This window comes from Penaeus chinensis, chromosome 21 (genome assembly GCF_019202785.1).
Source record: "Penaeus chinensis breed Huanghai No. 1 chromosome 21, ASM1920278v2, whole genome shotgun sequence".
Classification (NCBI taxonomy): Eukaryota; Metazoa; Arthropoda; class Malacostraca; order Decapoda; family Penaeidae; genus Penaeus; species Penaeus chinensis.
The window spans coordinates 756,625-775,834 of record NC_061839.1 but is presented as its reverse complement, the minus strand read 5'-3'; the positions used below and the strand labels follow the sequence as shown (position 1 = coordinate 775,834).

At 41.8% G+C, this 19,210-nt stretch overlaps 1 protein-coding gene across 2 annotated transcripts; it reads left to right on the top strand.

Moving 5' to 3' along the window:
• The first annotated feature begins 3,563 nt into the window (after positions 1–3,563).
• LOC125036695 lies at positions 3,564–17,480 on the top strand. 2 transcript variants are annotated; one of them, XM_047629511.1, is made up of 6 exons: positions 3,564–3,616; positions 8,926–9,009; positions 9,254–9,398; positions 9,643–9,725; positions 10,305–10,505; positions 17,187–17,480. In XM_047629511.1, the coding sequence occupies exons 1-6, from the start codon at positions 3,611–3,613 to the stop codon at positions 17,271–17,273; spliced, it is 606 nt and encodes a 201-aa protein (XP_047485467.1). In that variant the 5' UTR covers positions 3,564–3,610; the 3' UTR covers positions 17,274–17,480. The 2 variants fall into 2 exon arrangements, with proteins under 2 accessions (XP_047485467.1, XP_047485468.1); XM_047629512.1 differs by lacking the exon at positions 3,564–3,616 and adding an exon at positions 7,099–7,255.
• Positions 17,481–19,210: the final 1,730 nt, after the last annotated feature.

Genomic DNA, 19,210 nt, shown 5'->3' with positions numbered 1-19,210 from the left:
GAGTAAGCAAATTGATCTGGTTGTTGTCTATATTATCATAAATTTCATTTGTGACTTTTAGTAATGCCGTTTCGGTTGATAATTTATTCCTAAAACCGTGTTGCGTGTTAGATATAAGGTTATTCACTTCTAAAAATGTTAATTAGTTTGCAACTATTTTCTCGAGAACTTTAGATATCACTGGTAGTATAGTGATGAGTCGATAATTATTAATTTCGTCTCTGTCATCGGATTTGAAAATAGCAGTTATGATGCCGTGTTTCCAAAGTGATGGATAAACACCGGTGACTATAGATGTATTGATAATTACTGTCAGATAGTGTGCAATTGCTGGTAAATTATCGTTTATGAAACGATGTGCAATTCCATCTGCTCCCACGGAATATATCTCTTTTAAGTATCTTATTGTTAGGATGATTGTCTCTACTACTGGTTGCGGTCTGAAAAAGTTGTAGTGTTCGTATCGTTTATGTTGTGTTGATATGTGGGGGCGGTTGTCTGTTCAAAAGTGCGTCTACCTACTTCTGGAAAGAAGTTATGAAAGTGTTCTATATTATTTATGGAATTTTGGGAAGTGTCTGTGTTTTGTTTCTTCTTAGGCACTAATGACATTGGCTATAATATGTTGGCAGAGTAACTGAGGATCGTAATGCGTTAGGTCGCGAGAGGTTTTATTGACTGGGTTTCGCTTTGCTTTTTCTATATTTAGGGTCATGGTTATAAGCTCGTGATCAGCAATGTAGCATGTGACCGCGTCTGCGTGTAGTGTAATATTGGGTCTGTTTGTTATTATAATGTCTAATATGAATGAGGTGTTTTCTGTAATCCTTGTAGGCTTCTTTATAAGTTGTTTTAATTTGTTTTTGTTAATTATCCCATTTAACTTTGCATTTGGTTTATTTAGATCGTCATTTAAATCACCTTAAGATGAAAAGTGGTTTTCTCTTTATTGACATTTCTCTGAGAATATTTTCTTGGTAGTCAAATGATTCTGTGGTGGCATGAGGGTGTCTGTAGATTGTGCCGACGATGAAGGAAGGATACGTACTACTTTGTACGGTTACCCAGATGCCCTCTATTGCTGTATGATTTACAGTTGCAGAGATCTTATTTGATTTAAGGGTATCGCTTACATATATGCATCACATTTGTAAACATGAAAGTTTGGGATGCTGATGAAACTGCTTGATATTTCTTGGTGAAGCCAAGTTTCACTTATACACAAAATATCAATATTCTTCTCCTTAATTATCAATATGATTTCTTCGAAATGACCGAGGAGGGACTGTGCATTGCTGTTCTATTCTGATGGTTTTTAATGTTTTGACCGCCGGAATTGCAGAGGTAGATGTGGGGTAGAGGTAGATGTGGTTCTGCCGGGGGGAGGGGATACGAAGGGGAAGGATTGGTAGGCAGATTGATCGTGGGCAGGGGTTGGGAGATCAGATATTGCGTGATGGGATGGGGTCGAGGATGTTGTGAAGAATGCTTTCTTTCCGCATTGCTGCAGCTGAGAAGGCATTGCACCTTGGTTAATTAAACTGTTGATTGCAGATTGTTCGGAGAACATTCCGATCAGCAAATCAATTTTATTTTCAATTAGTTCTTGATTGACAAAGGGGGATTCGTGTTGTGTTTGTGTATTTTGGTGTTTTGGCAGCTTTCACCTGCGCTGCCAAGGGGCCCGTATCCTGGGGCGGAGGTCCCATTACCCTGGGAAGGGGGCACAAAACCTTGGGCCAAGGGTCCTCCTTCACTCTGGGGATTAGAGCTCGGGTAACTGTCCGAGGAAGTACCGGGGAAGCTCCCTGGCTGGCCCCCTGTGACCCGGGGAGGGTAGTCAGATTTCCCTCTGATTCTGCTGGACCATGAGATGCCATGGTTTGCTGAGCTGTTAGTCAGATATATACCTATACAATTGTGTATGTATGTGTGTGTGTATATATATATATATATATATATATATATATGCACACACATATGTGTATATACATGTGTGTGCGTGTGTGTGAATGCACACACACACATGCACGGATTTTCTTACCTAGTTGAGATAGTGATGCCAGCCTTGTAGTTCAGTCCGTGCAAAGGCTATGAGAGCCCACCCTATACAAAACAATCCACTGCCTTGTGGTATCTATAATATGAAGAGGCTTAGGGAGTCAACCCTGAGGGAAAATCCGGGGCCAGAGTCCGTTCGTTGTGGCTTGCGACCTCCTTAACGCAACTCCTACGACGCCGCTGGTGCCAAATCGTATCGGTCTTTGCCGTTCCTTTGGATCCACCAGCTGCGTGGAGAGAGGGGGCCTGGTACATGGACAACAGTTTGCTCCTCACATTCTTTTGCCCAGGCGTTGACTCTACCTATACGGGAATGGGTAAAGATAATAATGCCATAGTCGACATCGACTGCAGATGGCCGTCGATATATATGTGTGTGTGTGTGTAGATATATACATATAGATACATATATAAACATAATATACATACATATACATATATATGTACATATATATATACATATATGATGTGTGTGCGTGTGTGTGTGTATGTGCATGCGTGTGTGTATTTACATATGTGTGTGTGTGTGTTTATATATATATATATATGTGTGTATATGTATGTGTATGTGTGTATATGTTCATACATATATGTAATATATATATATAAATATATATATATATATATTATCTGCATATGTGTATGTATGTGTGTATGTATATATATATATATATATGATTCTATAAGCATACTTAGAAAATTCTGCAACACGAACGCATTGCGCAACGAATCATGTCTGGCATATATGTCTTTGGAAAACCACGGACCACCTAACATTCATACTATTGGACCAAACATATGAATACACCACAGAGACCCCAGCAACCGAGCCTATTTCACATGCACGCTACTTACACAGACCATATAGCAATTCTTAATAATAATAATAATAATGATAATGATAACAAGCACTGGTTGTTAACCAAGCACCAGTTATATTTCCTTAACTACGCGTGGCGAAAATAACAATGAACAAGGAAGTGAAGATGACTGTTGAAATGAAGGCAGCTGATTAGTGTAATGAGGGAGTGTGAGGGATTGTGAAGAAGGGGGGAAGGGGAAGAGGGAGGGGGGGAGGAGAGGAGAGAACGAGGGAGAGACTTGGGTAACAGGAAGACAAAAATTAAACTTCACAGGGGAGGGAAGTTAGATGTGGTAATAGGAGGGAGGGGAGGGGGAGGGGGAGGGGAGGGGGGGGGGGGAGGGGAGGGGAGGGGAGGGGGGGGAGGGAGGGAAATTCAAGGAAGAACACTAAAGGACATGATGCTGGGAGGGACTCAAAGGAGTTATTTAAAGTAGATGCTGTATGTGTATGTGCGTGCATAGGTGCGTGTGTGTGTGTGCGTGCAAAGGTGCGTGTGTGTGTGTGCGTGCGTGTGTGTGTGTGTGTGTGTGTGTGTGTGTGTGTGTGTGTGTGTGTGTGTGTGTGTGTGTGTGTGTGTGCATCTGAATGACAAGAGATAATGCACCCGGTATAGCCAGGACAAGTGTTGTTATTGCCTGAGAGGCCACTCTGCTACAACACCCTGCCAGCAACAGCCAGCACTCCATGGAGGTGAGGTTAACAGCTCCAACGCAGCATAAGTGCATTTTTACTAAACACAAACACATTGCATGTTTGTAAAGAATAATGTATGCGAGTAGTATCACGTAACTATTTAACATAATTGAAGTAAAGGCAAGACTTGAACTAACAAACAAAAGTACAAAATAGTATCCATGGTAAAAATAAATAAATAAATAAATAATGCTAGAAAATAAACATCAGAGGGTAACTTAACAATATTTTATTTTTAGATAATAAATTTTGAAGATAATTATAATGATAATGGTGATAACAGCAACAAAGATAATTACTATTGCTGCTGCTATTGATAATACCAGTATTAATACAGCGAATAATAACAATAATGGTGGTCCCAATGATAAAAAAAAATATAATAATGATATTGATAATAATAATAATATCAATATAAGAGAAGGGAAAAATACTGTCACTTAGTATCTTGCCTCACAATCTATGCCTATGTTTATAATTTTAATCTCCTGACAATATTTACTCATATTTTAATAAGGAAAAATATAAAAAATAATGAAATTAAAAGGAATTCACGATCAAGGTTAATCGAAGTAGGGTCGCAATGAATGCATTTACAGGTAATGAAATAAACATATTATTTTTGCTGTTTTCACATTCATCACTGTCATTATTACTATCCATTTCTCAGCTGCTATCCTTGTTAATATCCCCATTATCACATATATCATAATTTAACACACAGGATGAGAAAAAAAAAAGAAATTACTAGGTGGCCAAAACCGGATTTGCGAGTAATGTTAATGCAACATATGAAGGAATTGCAAATAATTTTAATTAATCAGCACGATGTTCTTCCATACGATGACGTCAAGCTATTTTTGTTGTTTTTGTTGTTGTAAACATGTGAATAAACTAAAATGAAATTAATAAATAACAAGCGAATTGGCTCTTTATCCAAATTTTCGCCGTCAATGCAAACAACAATTTTGAATTGTCTGCTATGATGTGTGCCTCATATAAAAAAAGAAAAGTATTAATCTTAATAAATAATTTAGTGGAAGACTAATGCATATTGGAATCTGTATTATCTTACAGCTCGTGTATTGAATTACTGCATTTCAATTCTGCCAGACACGCCATCGGCATTGCAAAACTGTTATATAACAGAGCGCTGCCCTCGTTTTTTTTTACACATAAGATTATCAATTTTTCAATATGCATGTGTCTCTGCCATTTCAGAAGACGATTGCATTTAATCTAAAAAAATTATCACCACAATGGAAAATAATTTAACCTCATTTGACTCAGCCAAGTACCTCCATCGTCCGCGGTTCAAGGTTAAAAGCGCGATCTTGGCAGTGTCGTTATTTATTGATAATTTCCTACTTACTTAAGCATTCCAAGAAGAGGTGCCAGTCTCACAGCTGCAAAGGAAAGAGTTTTAATTAAAAAAAAAAAAAAAAAAAAAAAGTTTACACGTTTCATGTTGCAAGCTCACGGTATAATCACCAACATGCAAAATATTCAATGCAAAAAAATAGGAAATTCTGATTTGTTTGTAGTTTCATGCATCTGTCATCAATCCATTCCCCAAATCGATACATAAATATCCCTCAAACATAGAACACGAAATTGCTGTGAAATATACAAGTTACAGATACATATTTTCGCACAAGGGAGAGTGAGAGAGAAAGAGGAAGAGAGAGAGAGAGAGAGAGAGAGAGAGAGAGAGAGAGAGAGAGAGAGAGAGAGAGAGAGAGAGAGAGAGAGAGAGAGAGAGAGGCAGAGATAAAGAAAGAAAGAGGCAGAGAGAAAGAAAGAAAGAGGCAGAGAGAAAGAAAGAAAGAGGCAGAAAGAAAGAACGAACGAACGAAAGAGAGAGAGAAGAGACGCAAAGCAAAAGTCTTCCCACACCAAGCAGAAGCAACTACCACTAAAGGTTCATGACTGGGATATTAAATGTCACTCTCAACAACCGAGGCGGGAACACCTGGAGGAGATGACTTCCTATTACAGGCCTCATGAGTCGAGGATATACGTGGAGAGAGAGAGAGAGAGAGACAGACAGACAGACAGACACAGATAGAGAGAGAGAGAGAGAGAGAGAGAGAGAGAGAGAGAGAGAGAGAGAGAGAGAGAGAGAGAGAGAGAGACAGAGAGAGAGAGAGAGAGAGAGTGAGAGAGAGGGAGAGTCGAGAGAGCCAGACAGCCAGACAGACAGACATAGAAAAAGAGAGAGAGAGAGACAGCCAGACAGACAGACAGACAGAGAAAGAGAGAGAGAGAGAGAGAGATAGACACAGACAGACAGACAGATAGACACAGACAGACAGACAGACACTGAGGCAGAGAAAGAAAGAATGAGAGAGAGAGAGAGAAACAGACATATAGACATACACAGACACAGAGAAAGAGAGAGAGGGGGGAGGGAGGGCTGGGGAAACATACAGAGAGAGTAAGGGAGAGAGACAAGCAGACAGGGAAAGAGGGGCGGTCAATGAGGCTGACAGATTGGTAACTGGATGGATGTATTCAACGGCCACGATGTGTCCATATGTAATATATATATATATATATATATATATATATATATATATGTGTGTGTGTGTGTGTGTGTGTGTGTGTGTGTGTGTGTGTGTGTGTGTGTGTGTGTGTATGTATATATATATGATTTAATGATTTGATTGAATTGTTTATCCTATCATATTCAATCTATATCATAGTAAATCATGTAAATTTTATTACATCTATTGCCGAACATTCCATCTTGTTTACGGTGAATTATGTGTCTTCACACATAGCCTGTTAATGAAGAGATAAATGCACACACACGCACACACACACAGACACACACACACACACACACACACACACACACACATATCTCTACGTTTGATATAAATAAATTCCAGTTATAACCATGTTTATGGCTATAATTTTCAGGAAAATGTGCCGATGGGTTTATTTTCATTTTATATTAAGCTGCTGCCTATTTTTTTTTTTTTTTTTTTTTTTTTTTTTATTAACACCTTGATGATTATAAAGAATAATAATGATATACGATTCCACGGGGTAAAAGGGTACTGAATTGTCGTTTTGAGTAATCACCATAACTATATTGGGAACTATGCATAAATATTCTATGTATCTGATCACGTGCATTCAGAACTACTCTATGGAACATCGACTAAAGCATGACATGGAGGATAAAGTGAAATAAATATTTAAACATAAACTGTGTCTATCCTGCATTGGACTTCCACTTTTGCAATGTGGAAACTGCGCCATCCAACCAGTTGCCAATTTAGGACACGTATTTCTGCAAATTCAACATCCTCACCGTTAATGTCTCTACCCAAAACGATGCAACATCAGCGCCAATAACGAAAAGACCATCTATAACGAAAGGCAGTTTAATGAAATGAAACCGAATTAACCCTAGGGAAAATGTAATATAATTGTACGCTCGGAAACCCTTAACGCGACCGGGGGTTCAGCTGGATCACATGTCTCACTTAGGGATTTAAACTGGAGGAAGGCACGCACGTACAATATCGCTCTACCCTTGTCCCTTATTTTTATCCACACATTCAAAATATCTCCGGTTCTTTGTGTCTAGTGCTACCTTTTGGTGGGTGAATTTTGCATATTCCGGTGAGTAGAGTCTTATTTATTAATAAGTTCTTGGGGATTTACTTAGGACTGTGGGGAGAACAAGTGTGCAAATTCCAAATTTTCGTTGATGGTTATATTTCTTAAAGGATTTTATATATCGTCTACGCTTTTTTAATTACATTACATGATCTCCTATCAGGCTAATACACTTAACACTACATTTATACTGATACTAAAACGCTAATTACAACGGAAGTGAATGTAAAAGACGAAAAATTTAACGACAGAAAAGCGAGTCGATGAGTAAGGACAGGTTATAGCGAGACTCCAAATGACCCAGAGTTTTCGAGGGAGAAAATCGATAACATCTGTGTCAATTACAGAGCTGGTGGAGTGTGTGTGGATTAATTCAGCACACGTGTTTGTTTGTTTATTTGTTTGGGTTAATGTTGCCGAGGGTGACAGAGAGAGAGAGAGAGAGAGAGAGAGAGAGAGAGGGGGGGGGATGGGCATCGCCATCATAGAGCATAATAGTCATAAACAATACAGGTACTGCTGCCCCGGCCTCGTATTTACCGTGAAGTGACGAAAATATCCGAAAATATCCACCGCACCCACACACGGCCAGAGTTCTAAACGCCACGCTTTCTCCAAGGGAAAAAATATTAAGGGAAAGTTGGGTCTGGATTTTGGGTTCGCATGCAGAGGATACCCTGTTTTTTGGGACTTCGCCTCTGGAGGTACGTCGCTCTCGGTAACAAATGCTCAAATACCCATACCGTAACCAACAAATTCACACAGTCGCACATCATTTAGCATGTATACACAACCATACCTCTACAGACTTGATAACATACATAAACACGTAAATATACATATACGTACAAACTATGAGGTTCATATAGCCTGTTCGCAATATGAACATCCGTTTTTTTGTTTTTTTTTCTAGTCCACCAAAGTGGCAAAGGTCAACACAGCAAAATGCCTGTCATATCTGTTATAACGCAGTTATGGAAAGTACAATCTTAAAAACTTGTGAAAATAAACGCATTTATTGTAAATAGTTCGGAACAAGGTAGTGAATGAGAGGCAGTGCGAGTACGGCCGGACGTGCACTTATACGTATACGCACGTGTACGAGGAGGCTTGACAACGGAGGGTAATTGTTACCGAGAGCGACGCACCACCAGACTAATTCCCAAAACCAGGTATCATGCGAACCGATAAATCCAAACCAAACCTTTCCTACATTCTATTTATATCCTAGACCCTGGTGGGGCCTCCCTGTGCCCCCTCTTTATTAGCACTTCGTACTAACTTAAAGAAAATCCGACATTACGAACTCAGGCTGTGGGAGGAGGGTGTTGTGGACTTGGCCTGATCGGTGATATGCAACGGATATTTTCGTTTCTTCGCGGTAAATGTGAGGCAGATGTAGCTGTATCGGTGTTTATTTCCCTTTTTTCCTCTTTGTTCTCTAAGATTAAAGTGTCCATTTCCCTCTTTCTGCGCGCTTGTAAAGACAAATAAGCAATTGTACATTCTAACAAGGTAGAGATTAGCCGAACTGGGATACCCATTGTCCAGGTAATCTATCGCTCCAAGTGGTTTCTTGCCGAAAGAGGTATGGGAGGCTGGTCTTTGACGGAGCTTTTTCTTTTATTTCCTTTATTTTACATTACTTATATGTATGTTTCTCTCCCATTAAGACTTCCAAGATGCTGTGGCAGCCGAAGGGATGTTGTTGCTTCACACGAAGAACCGGAAGTCTCATTCTGGCTTCGCTCTCGGTCGTAAGTAAAGACGGACCTTGTGTTAATTCTGTGCTAATTACGTACGTACCAATATATGAATATTGATAAGGAAGGGTTGTGCAGCTTTGCTAGTGTTGGGAGGAGGAGGAGGCCTGATATTCTTATCGTTTTGTAATTTTCTGATATGTAAACTTGCTTTTCTGTAGGTAGTCTTGTAAGTGTGATAATGTTGGTAGAAAATGCTTATTCCGTAAAATTAGTTTTCCTTTTTGTTCTTATTTAGATTTCCGGCATTTTTGGCATCCTGAACCTCGTCAACATATACGCAAATCATGACCAGAATGTGGACAGCGAAGTACTGAAGTTCTGCCGGGAGAACTTGCAAGCCGAGGACATGGGTGCCTGCAGAGACAGCGCGAAACACATAGGTGAGTGAAAGGGATATGGCAATGCTGTTTATGTACCCTTAACGAAACCACACCTGTTCATCTTTTTCGGTTTTCATTTTTTACGTTCTGCAGTGGCTGAGTTTATTATCTATGGGTTCCAGTTCACGTTTTAGTGTAATTTTATTATCTTGCTTATCATTAGTTATTAGTCATTATCAAAATCTACTGTGTCCTATAATATTGTTTTGATTATGCATGTTCTAAATTTATTTATGATCTACAGTCATGTTAGGCGGGGCAACACTGATGCTGATCTACGTCATCCAGGTGATCATCAGCTCGCTTCTCATCCACGGCATCTCAAAGGTATGCCGTTTTATTATTATTTGTTTTTATTTGGCCATTCTTTACAGCACAGACGCACTCGCCAGAGATAGTTCCCAACTCCGTTACGAAAGCTATTCAACAGTCATAAGTTGCTGTGACTGGGTGTGTCCCAACGCCCTCCCGGCAAACTGTATTTTCACTCGAGTATGCGCAGCAAGTTAGAGCAGAAACTCGGGACCACGGAATGGACCTTGGCTGTGGGCGGCGCCTTCCGTGGTCTTTTCCCTTATTTGTGGCGTTACCACTCGTATCTGCAGATTGTCTTGTGCCGACGACTGCAATTTTTGCTCTCCCAAGATCATCTTCAATATGCCCTAGCTTAGTACGTCAATACCGTAAAGATTAACAATTTTCTGTTCCTGTAGTTATAGAAATACCTTTACGTTTATTCGTTGGTGAACAATTATTATTTGATAGGAAAAACATTTTCAGCGTGCAATTTTAGTAACAAAGGTGTGAAAATAAAAAAGAAAACGCATAGATTGTGAAATCATAAGCACGATGAGTTTTTTTCAAATATACCCTTCGTTATATACTCACTGCCATGTTTCTCCCCAGAATGACGCCTGCCTCATGGTGCCCTACATGATCCTCCGTCTCGTTTACATCGTCCTGGCGACCACGGGCGGCGCCGCGCTCTGCATAGGTCTCATCGTCGTCGGCGATTTCAGCTCCATGTCCATCCTGGCTGCCATAGCCTTTGGGTACATTTTCCTGGAGACCTATTTCCTGCTGGTGATTCGTGCGCATTATCTGCAGGTACGAGAATATAAGCATTTTTCGCCCACCGTTTGAAGGCTGTTGTGCAGTTTTTGACATGTAATAAGGTTGGCGAGCTTAATGCTGGGTAGTAATAGATGTATATTCTTTATCTTGTTTCTTGTAAATGGTCTTTTTTTATCTTTTAGTGTTCGAAGTAGCAGGGGCAATGTTCTTTCATATAATGTGCTATATAACCTTACTTTTCCTATAAAAATAACTAATGGAATTGCTACCTTTGAGAGGAGTTAACTTAGGGAGTGAATATTAATTAGCCTTTAAGTTGAATTTCTTTCTGTAGTAAATTGCATGGTTAATAACTTTCATATTAATTCTTAAGTTACCAAATGTGTTAGAAAAATGTTTATATGCAATTGATTTGTCAATATACAATAAAAAAAAATCTAAGTATATGCTTTACTAATTTGTGTTTTCCTAACACTGCTTTTCACTTTTCTCGTTCGTTGCTCTGCCTTGGGGATTCGAGAATAACCTGCTGTATTGTTGTAAATTAACAAATGTTTGACGTGACTATTTTTGCACTAATAATAATAGTAATAGTAGTAATAATAGTAATAGTAATGGTAATACTAGTAATAGTAATAATAGTAATAGTAATAATAAATAATAATAATAATAGTAGTGGTAGTAATATTAATAATAGTAGTATTATTGATAATGGCAATAGCGATAATAATAATAGTAATATTACAAAACAGAAATGCTTATAATTGTGGCAACCCACCTATCGTATTGTTTTTCACGTACAAAAACTCTAACAATATCACACGCGTTTCGCACTCCCTTGTTCATATTTACACGCACAAGATCGCATGTATCATTAAAACCAAAACATCCATGCATGCATACACGCATGACCCCCCCCCCCCCACACACACACAGGTTCATTCATATCCCCTCAATTCCTCCTGACGCAAACATATGCACATGCATATATTCCTCCACACACGTGTATGCGTACATATATACCCCCCCCCCCCCCCCGCCGCACATGCATACGTACGTAACCCCCCCACATAAATAACCCCACAACAAATAACCCCACAACAAATAACCTACACAAACAACGAACATAACTCGTACATGCCCCCACCTGCCCTACATGCATAACCCTTTCCCAAGACACATCCACACACAAGCAAGAACACCTATCTATACTCACTCATGCACTTGAGTATAAACCTCACTTATCTTCCCCCCCCCCCCCTCTCTCTCTCTCTCTCTCTCTCTCTCTCTCTCTCTCTCTCTCTCTCTCTCTCTCTCTCTCTCTCTCTCTCTCTCTCTCTCTCTCTCTCTCTCTTCTCTCTCTCTCTCTCTCTTCCTCTCTCTCTCTCTCTTTCCTCTCTCTCTCTCTCTTTCCTCTCTCTCTCTCTCTTTCCTCTCTCTCTCTCTTTCCTCTCTCTCTCTCTCTTTCCTCTCTCTCTCTCTCTTTCCTCTCTCTCTCTCTCTTTCCTCTCTCTCTCTCTCTTTTCCTCTCTCTCTCTCTCTCTTTCCTCTCTCTCTCTCTCTCTTTCCTCTCTCTCTCTCTCTCTTTCCTCTCTCTCTCTCTCTCTCTTTCCTCTCTCTCTCTCTCTCTCTTTCCTCTCTCTCTCTCTCTCTCTTTCCTCTCTCTCTCTCTCTCTCTTTCCTCTCTCTCTCTCTCTCTCTTTCCTCTCTCTCTCTCTCTCTCTTTCCTCTCTCTCTCTCTCTCTCTTTCCTCTCTCTCTCTCTCTCTCTTTCCTCTCTCTCTCTCTCTCTCTTTCCTCTCTCTCTCTCTCTCTCTTTCCTCTCTCTCTCTCTCTCTCTTTCCTCTCTCTCTCTCTCTCTCTTTCCTCTCTCTCTCTCTCTCTCTTTCCTCTCTCTCTCTCTCTCTCTTTCCTCTCTCTCTCTCTCTCTCTTTCCTCTCTCTCTCTCTCTCTCTTTCCTCTCTCTCTCTCTCTCTCTTTCCTCTCTCTCTCTCTCTCTCTTTCCTCTCTCTCTCTCTCTCTCTTTCCTCTCTCTCTCTCTCTCTCTTTCCTCTCTCTCTCTCTCTCTCTTTCCTCTCTCTCTCTCTCTCTCTTTCCTCTCTCTCTCTCTCTCTCTTTCCTCTCTCTCTCTCTCTCTCTTTCCTCTCTCTCTCTCTCTCTCTTTCCTCTCTCTCTCTCTCTCTCTTTCCTCTCTCTCTCTCTCTCTCTTTCCTCTCTCTCTCTCTCTCTCTTTCCTCTCTCTCTCTCTCTCTCTTTCCTCTCTCTCTCTCTCTCTCTTTCCTCTCTCTCTCTCTCTCTCTTTCCTCTCTCTCTCTCTCTCTCTTTCCTCTCTCTCTCTCTCTTCCTCTCTCTCTCTCTCTCTCTTCTCTCTCTCTCTCTCTCTCTTTCCTCTCTCTCTCTCTCTCTCTTTCCTCTCTCTCTCTCTCTCTCTTTCCTCTCTCTCTCTCTCTCTCTTTCCTCTCTCTCTCTCTCTCTCTTTCCTCTCTCTCTCTCTCTCTCTTTCCTCTCTCTCTCTCTCTCTCTTTCCTCTCTCTCTCTCTCTCTCTTTCCTCTCTCTCTCTCTCTCTCTTTCCTCTCTCTCTCTCTCTCTCTTTCCTCTCTCTCTCTCTCTCTCTTTCCTCTCTCTCTCTCTCTCTCTCTTTCCTCTCTCTCTCTCTCTCTCTTTCCTCTCTCTCTCTCTCTCTCTTTCCTCTCTCTCTCTCTCTCTCTTTCCTCTCTCTCTCTCTCTCTCTTTCCTCTCTCTCTCTCTCTCTCTTTCCTCTCTCTCTCTCTCTCTCTTTCCTCTCTCTCTCTCTCTCTCTTTCCTCTCTCTCTCTCTCTCTTTCCTCTCTCTCTCTCTCTCTCTCTCTCTCTCTCTCTCTCTCTTTCCTCTCTCTCTCTCTCTCTCTTTCCTCTCTCTCTCTCTCTCTCTTTCCTCTCTCTCTCTCTCTCTCTTTCCTCTCTCTCTCTCTCTCTCTTTCCTCTCTCTCTCTCTCTCTCTTTCCTCTCTCTCTCTCTCTCTCTCTTTCCTCTCTCTCTCTCTCTCTCTTTCCTCTCTCTCTCTCTCTCTCTTTCCTCTCTCTCTCTCTCTCTCTCTTTCCTCTCTCTCTCTCTCTCTCTCTTTCCTCTCTCTCTCTCTCTCTCTCTTTCCTCTCTCTCTCTCTCTCTCTCTTTCCTCTCTCTCTCTCTCTCTCTTTCCTCTCTCTCTCTCTCTCTCTTTCCTCTCTCTCTCTCTCTCTCTTTCCTCTCTCTCTCTCTCTCTCTTTCCTCTCTCTCTCTCTCTTCCTCTCTCTCTCTCTCTCTCTCTTTCCTCTCTCTCTCTCTCTCTCTCTTTCCTCTCTCTCTCTCTCTCTCTCTCTCTCTCTCTCTCTCTCTCTCTCTCTCTTTCCTCTCTCTCTCTCTCTCTCTCTTTCCTCTCTCTCTCTCTCTCTCTTTCCTCTCTCTCTCTCTCTCTCTCTCTCTTTCCTCTCTCTCTCTCTCTCTCTCGTTCCTCTCTCTCTCTCTCTCTCTCGTTCCTCTCTCTCTCTCTCTCTTTCCTCTCTCTCTCTCTCTCTCTCTTTCCTCTCTCTCTCTCTCTCTCTCTTTCCTCTCTCTCTCTCTCTCTCTCTTTCCTCTCTCTCTCTCTCTCTCTCGTTCCTCTCTCTCTCTCTCTCTCGTTCCTCTCTCTCTCTCTCTCTCGTTCCTCTCTCTCTCTCTCTCTCGTTCCTCTCTCTCTCTCTCTCTCTTTTCTCTTTCCTCTCTTCTCTCTCTCTCTCTCGTATATACAATACAACACGCACGTTCGCATACACAAGCATAAACATCGCATATCCACACACACAATGCATCTAAGCAATTTGACTGAATGTTGCCTGAGAATACGCGAACGATACTGGGAAATAATAATTTTAACTATAAAGATCATAATGTTTCCAAGACCAAGGATCCAGAATCGCATGTGCTACTGCAGTGTACAAAGGCGGAGTTATTGAAGTAAATAACACAAAACTAAACATCGAAAGACGTGTACCTTCTTTGAAAATATAGCACTATGGCGCCCTATTCATGTACACGGAAACCGACACAATTTGACATGCGAACTTCCAATCAGTCAAATATATGTACTACAGAATACAGGATCCTATAGCTCTGTAGACAGATGCAGGTCACGTGCGTATAGACCCTTCCTTTCCCAATCCCTTGCACATTGTCGTAGGAGACGGAGACTGAGGCCTAAATGTAGTGGATCACCCCTGCCCTAGACCTCAGGCCTCGCCTCAATCATTTTGCATGGTCTTTTCTTCTCTCCCTTTCCTTTCCCAGTCATGAAGATTTTGTACCCTTATTAGGGGCATTAAGGCTTGCCCCCTTCAGCAACTAGTCTATCTTAAATTGATTTCTCTGATTTCCGGATCTCCTCGATGCTTGCTGTCATTTTTGTCCATTCTGAATCATCCACCCGGGTCATTACTCAACTTTTAGGATACACCCCTTCGTCTCTCCCAAATTCCCTCCATCTCCTACGGCACAAGTCTTTATTGTCTGCCCCCTCTTCTCGTAATATTACTATTCATCTTAGTTGTCCTCCTCCCTTATTAGTATTCTTCATCTTTATTGTCGTCCTTCCCACTACCCCATTTTCCTCCCGCCCTCCTCGTCCTTCCACCACTGCAAACCTTTTGAATACTCTTTTGGGCCAGCCAAGTGGGATCGATTCTTTGATTCCCCCTGCAGCCCCTTACACTGACTGTCAATGTCTAAAAAAAAAAAAAAAAAAAAAAAAAAAATAGGAAAAGCTTCCTTTCGCAGTCGTTCCTATCGTTCACAATTACAGCCGAGTCCCAAGCTTCTGCACTATCTACCCTGAATTACCTCACTGGCAAACTTATTCCTACCCAGCCTCGTTCATCCCTTAATACTTGTACCGGAACTGTTTCCGTCTCTCCGACTGATTGTCCTGTCTGCGACATGGACTGGTCAGACACTGAAAACGACCTGCTCGCCTACCTCGTCGACCAAGATGCATAGGCTTTACAGTGCCCCCAGAGGCCAGCGTAAGTTCTACACCAATATTGCCAAGATTAGCTTCCGTAGACGTGACCTCCCCATGAAGTTTATATTGGTGGAGTGTCCTGCTCTGTCCGATCATATCGACCCCTTCTCCGTCAATGTCAGAAATACTAGTGTCTTGGCCATCCAGCCCAACACTGCTCAGTCACGCACATGTGCCAATTGTGGTGGCTCCCATAATTTGTTATAGGAGCTGCTCTGCCTACAAGCTTGAGGTAGCAATTTTCATTCAAACTAGGCCTCCCTCTAAGCGAGGCCAGACAAGAAACACCAGAGGTTTTTTCTACCTATTCTAATATTGACATTTGTTCTGCTCCCATCCTTCTCGGCACAGTATTTTATCATGATGCTATATGGCCCTTGATATCTAGTATATTTATTTGTTTTAACCATTCTGTGAATCCACAAACATCGCCTTATGAACTAAAAAGCTTCCTCACCTGGGGGCGAAGCATACGCCGCAAGTGACCTTAGTGTTGACGCGGCAGAACATTTTCAATAAATAAAACAATGCACAGATCCACGTCTGTACGCCAACATCTCCTAGATGCGTGTCACACAGATCCACATCTATAGACGGATGCGTGTCACAAATACAGACCTAGATCTTAGATGAGCACACGTCTGTTGTGCGCAGGATAAATGCCCCCCCCCCCCCCCCACTCGCGCGCACGTGTCTATTGACAGATGCAGGTCACACGACATGCACGTGTGGTCGACAGATGCAGGAGGGACAAACGCGCCCGTTCGTCCGTCGACAGATTCAGGCCACTCGCATTGAACCACATCAGTGAACTTGAACAGTCTCATCCCTTAACCTGTTCAGCCTCTCCAGTCCCTTGCACGTTGTTCTTGTTGGAGGAGGAGGAGACTGAAGCCCAATGTAGGTGATCATCCCGATCTTTGACCTCAGCCCTCGCCTCAACTAATTTTGCATGCTTTTCTCCCCCTTTTTCCTTTTCCCGCTTCTTAACAAGTCATCTACTGAAAAAAAATCAGCCGCATCAACATCAAAGGTCGTTACCAGCGTATTCAAATTGCAGCGATTGGGTAGAGCTTGATTAAGTATTGGGGCGAAAAGGGTAAATATGAGTTAACGATTAGGAGAAGTGGACCTAATCGTTAACTCATATTTACCCTTTTCGCCCCCCAATACTTAATCAAGCTCTACCCAATCGCTGCAATTTGAATACGCTGGTAACGACCTTTGATGTTGATGCGGCTGATTTTTTTTCAGTAGATGACTTGTTCAGGTTGCAGGGAAGCTGTTGCAGTTTTCATCACCCTCCACCCACATTTTTCTCAGTTTTAAATTTCCACGCCAGTCTATTTGATGTTAGCTATCCAGTTCTTTTGTGGCCTCCGTGTCTCCATCTGCCATGCCTTCTAGCATTGTTTTTGGCAAACTCCTGCTGTCGTGTTATTTCCCCTTACCAATGAAGCTTTTCTTTTGCACAAACTCAAATAGTCGGCAGATATTTTTGATATTGTGTTGTAGTCAAAACTGGCGATCATCTTTTCCAATTCTTTAAGTAATGTTGTCTTGATTTGAAACCCTTACACACTTTAAATATTAAAAATTTCAACAGCACTGACTTGTACACATACTACATAAGCTTAAGAGAACATGTTCCCAAATTGTTTTTGCAAAGGTATATTACATTCTATTAACCATTTTTTTTTCCAGATGAGAAAAGAGAGCGGATACGACCACGTGGAACTGGAAGAGGAATGTCCCGCAACTCCAAAGCGCGTCGGCAAACGCGCAGACTAAAGCTCTCGAGACTAATCAGTGTTTTTTTTTAATTTTTTGAAGTTTAATCTTTTTTTAGTGTACTGATGCATTCTTGTTTTGCAGTGTCGTGCTATATATTGCTGCGCCTTTTGATGAGATTGTTATATATAAAATAAAGCCATGTAGCTTGTATGCGTTGCAGAAGCTACGCCATACCTTTTACACATAAATAAAACTTGTATTTAATTTGTTTCTTTATTACTGCAACATCGTTTTACCACTACTGAGGGTGCGGAGTGTAAAGTTACTAGTACATATACTGTCCATTATAAACTGGTTACACAGGCACTTGCATCACCGAGGTCAATCAGGGATGTCCGTTATTTTCAACTAATTATTTATACATTCATATTTGATATAAAATCCGAAAGGCAAGGAATGGGGGTAAATAGGTGAGATTACCTTAAGCTAATGGGGGGGGGGGGGGGGGAAGCGTGCATGATCGGTGGGCACAAATAAGAATAACTTCACTAGCGGACAAACTGCTTGGTAAACGTCACCTTTAGTTGCCCGTTGACCATGCCTGCCTGTATGAATATGCCCCCAATCCCTTGCTCGTTGTCGTGGCCCAGTGTAGGGTATCACCCCTACCTTGGTCCTCAGCCCTAGCTTTTAACTAGTTTTGTATGATCTTTTATGGTTTCCTCTTCCTTTTATTCATCCTATTCTAGCAACTTGGTCTAATCGTAACTAATTTTTACCCCTTTTCGCCACAATACTTTATCATAGTACTAAATTACCTTTCATGTCTGGCAACCCCCCCAATCCTTTGCCCGTTGTTGTCGTGGGGGGGCTTAGGAGACGGAGACTGAGACCCAATGATGGGGAACTCCTCAACCTTGGGACTCAGCCCTAGCTTTTAACTAATTTTGCATGGTTTTTTTTTTCCCACTCATACTTTTTGTTTGTTTCTTCACCAATCCCTTCTACTATCCACCTCCTAAGGTGTGAGAGCTGTGCTGAAAGGATGAAAGGCTGACTTTATGTCAGTCCTAAATGGCCTGAGGGAACCATGGGCACGGTATGCCCCTGCCATACCTGGCCCTTACCCCTCAAGGGGACCCTGAGGGGTGGACTATTTTTTTTCCCCCAACATACTCCAGGCTTATCATGGCCTATAATGTAGACGTAACCCCACTCTTAGGAGCAATGAGGCTTGCCCCTTTATCAAATAGCCCCAATCCCAGCTCTCCTTTGACCACGGCTCCGAACACTGCAACAACTCCATCATCAATGCATACTTGTACAGTATCAACCCTAATCAACAACCAACCCCCAGGAGACATTTCTACTCTCCCAACATGATCAACTTCAACACCTTTACTCCCACAACCTTCATCATCAACCACCCCATCTCCCCTTATTACTACTTTACAACCTTATTGCCCACCTCCCCATAACACTACCCCCCTCAACACTACCCCCCTCAACACTACTCCCTCCTTCACACGTCCCCGCACTTCTACTACCCCCACCTCTACAAGAATCCTAAATACTCTATTTAGCCCAGCCAAATGGGACCGATTTTTCGTGATCCCTCCCACAGCTCCCTACTCTCAAAACACCCTCCTCTTCCAACAATGCCTCCAAAAACAAGTAGGCAAAGTCTCTTTCCGTAGCCGACCCGACTACCGTCTCGTCACAGTAACAACTGAAAACCAAGCTATAACTTGTACCGGAACTGTTTCTCCCCCCAACAGATTGCCCAATCTATGACAAAGAATGGTCAGATTGTGAAGAGGACTTACTCGCTTGTCTCACAGACTATGATGCAACATATGTACAATGCTACTCCATTCCTCCCAGAGGAAATCGTAAGAAATCCATCAACATTGCCAAAATTACTTTCCGTAGACATGACCTAGGTGGGGAATCCCTACCTGTCCGACCATACCAACCTCCTCCTCGTCAAGGCC

Bases quoted from the DNA above. Each gene is read 5' to 3' on its own strand.
- LOC125036695 (XM_047629511.1), top strand. The intron at 9,010-9,253 runs GTAAGTAAAGAC...GTTCTTATTTAG, and splicing joins TTCTGGCTTCGCTCTCGGTC to ATTTCCGGCATTTTTGGCAT. The intron at 9,726-10,304 runs GTATGCCGTTTT...GTTTCTCCCCAG, and splicing joins TCATCCACGGCATCTCAAAG to AATGACGCCTGCCTCATGGT.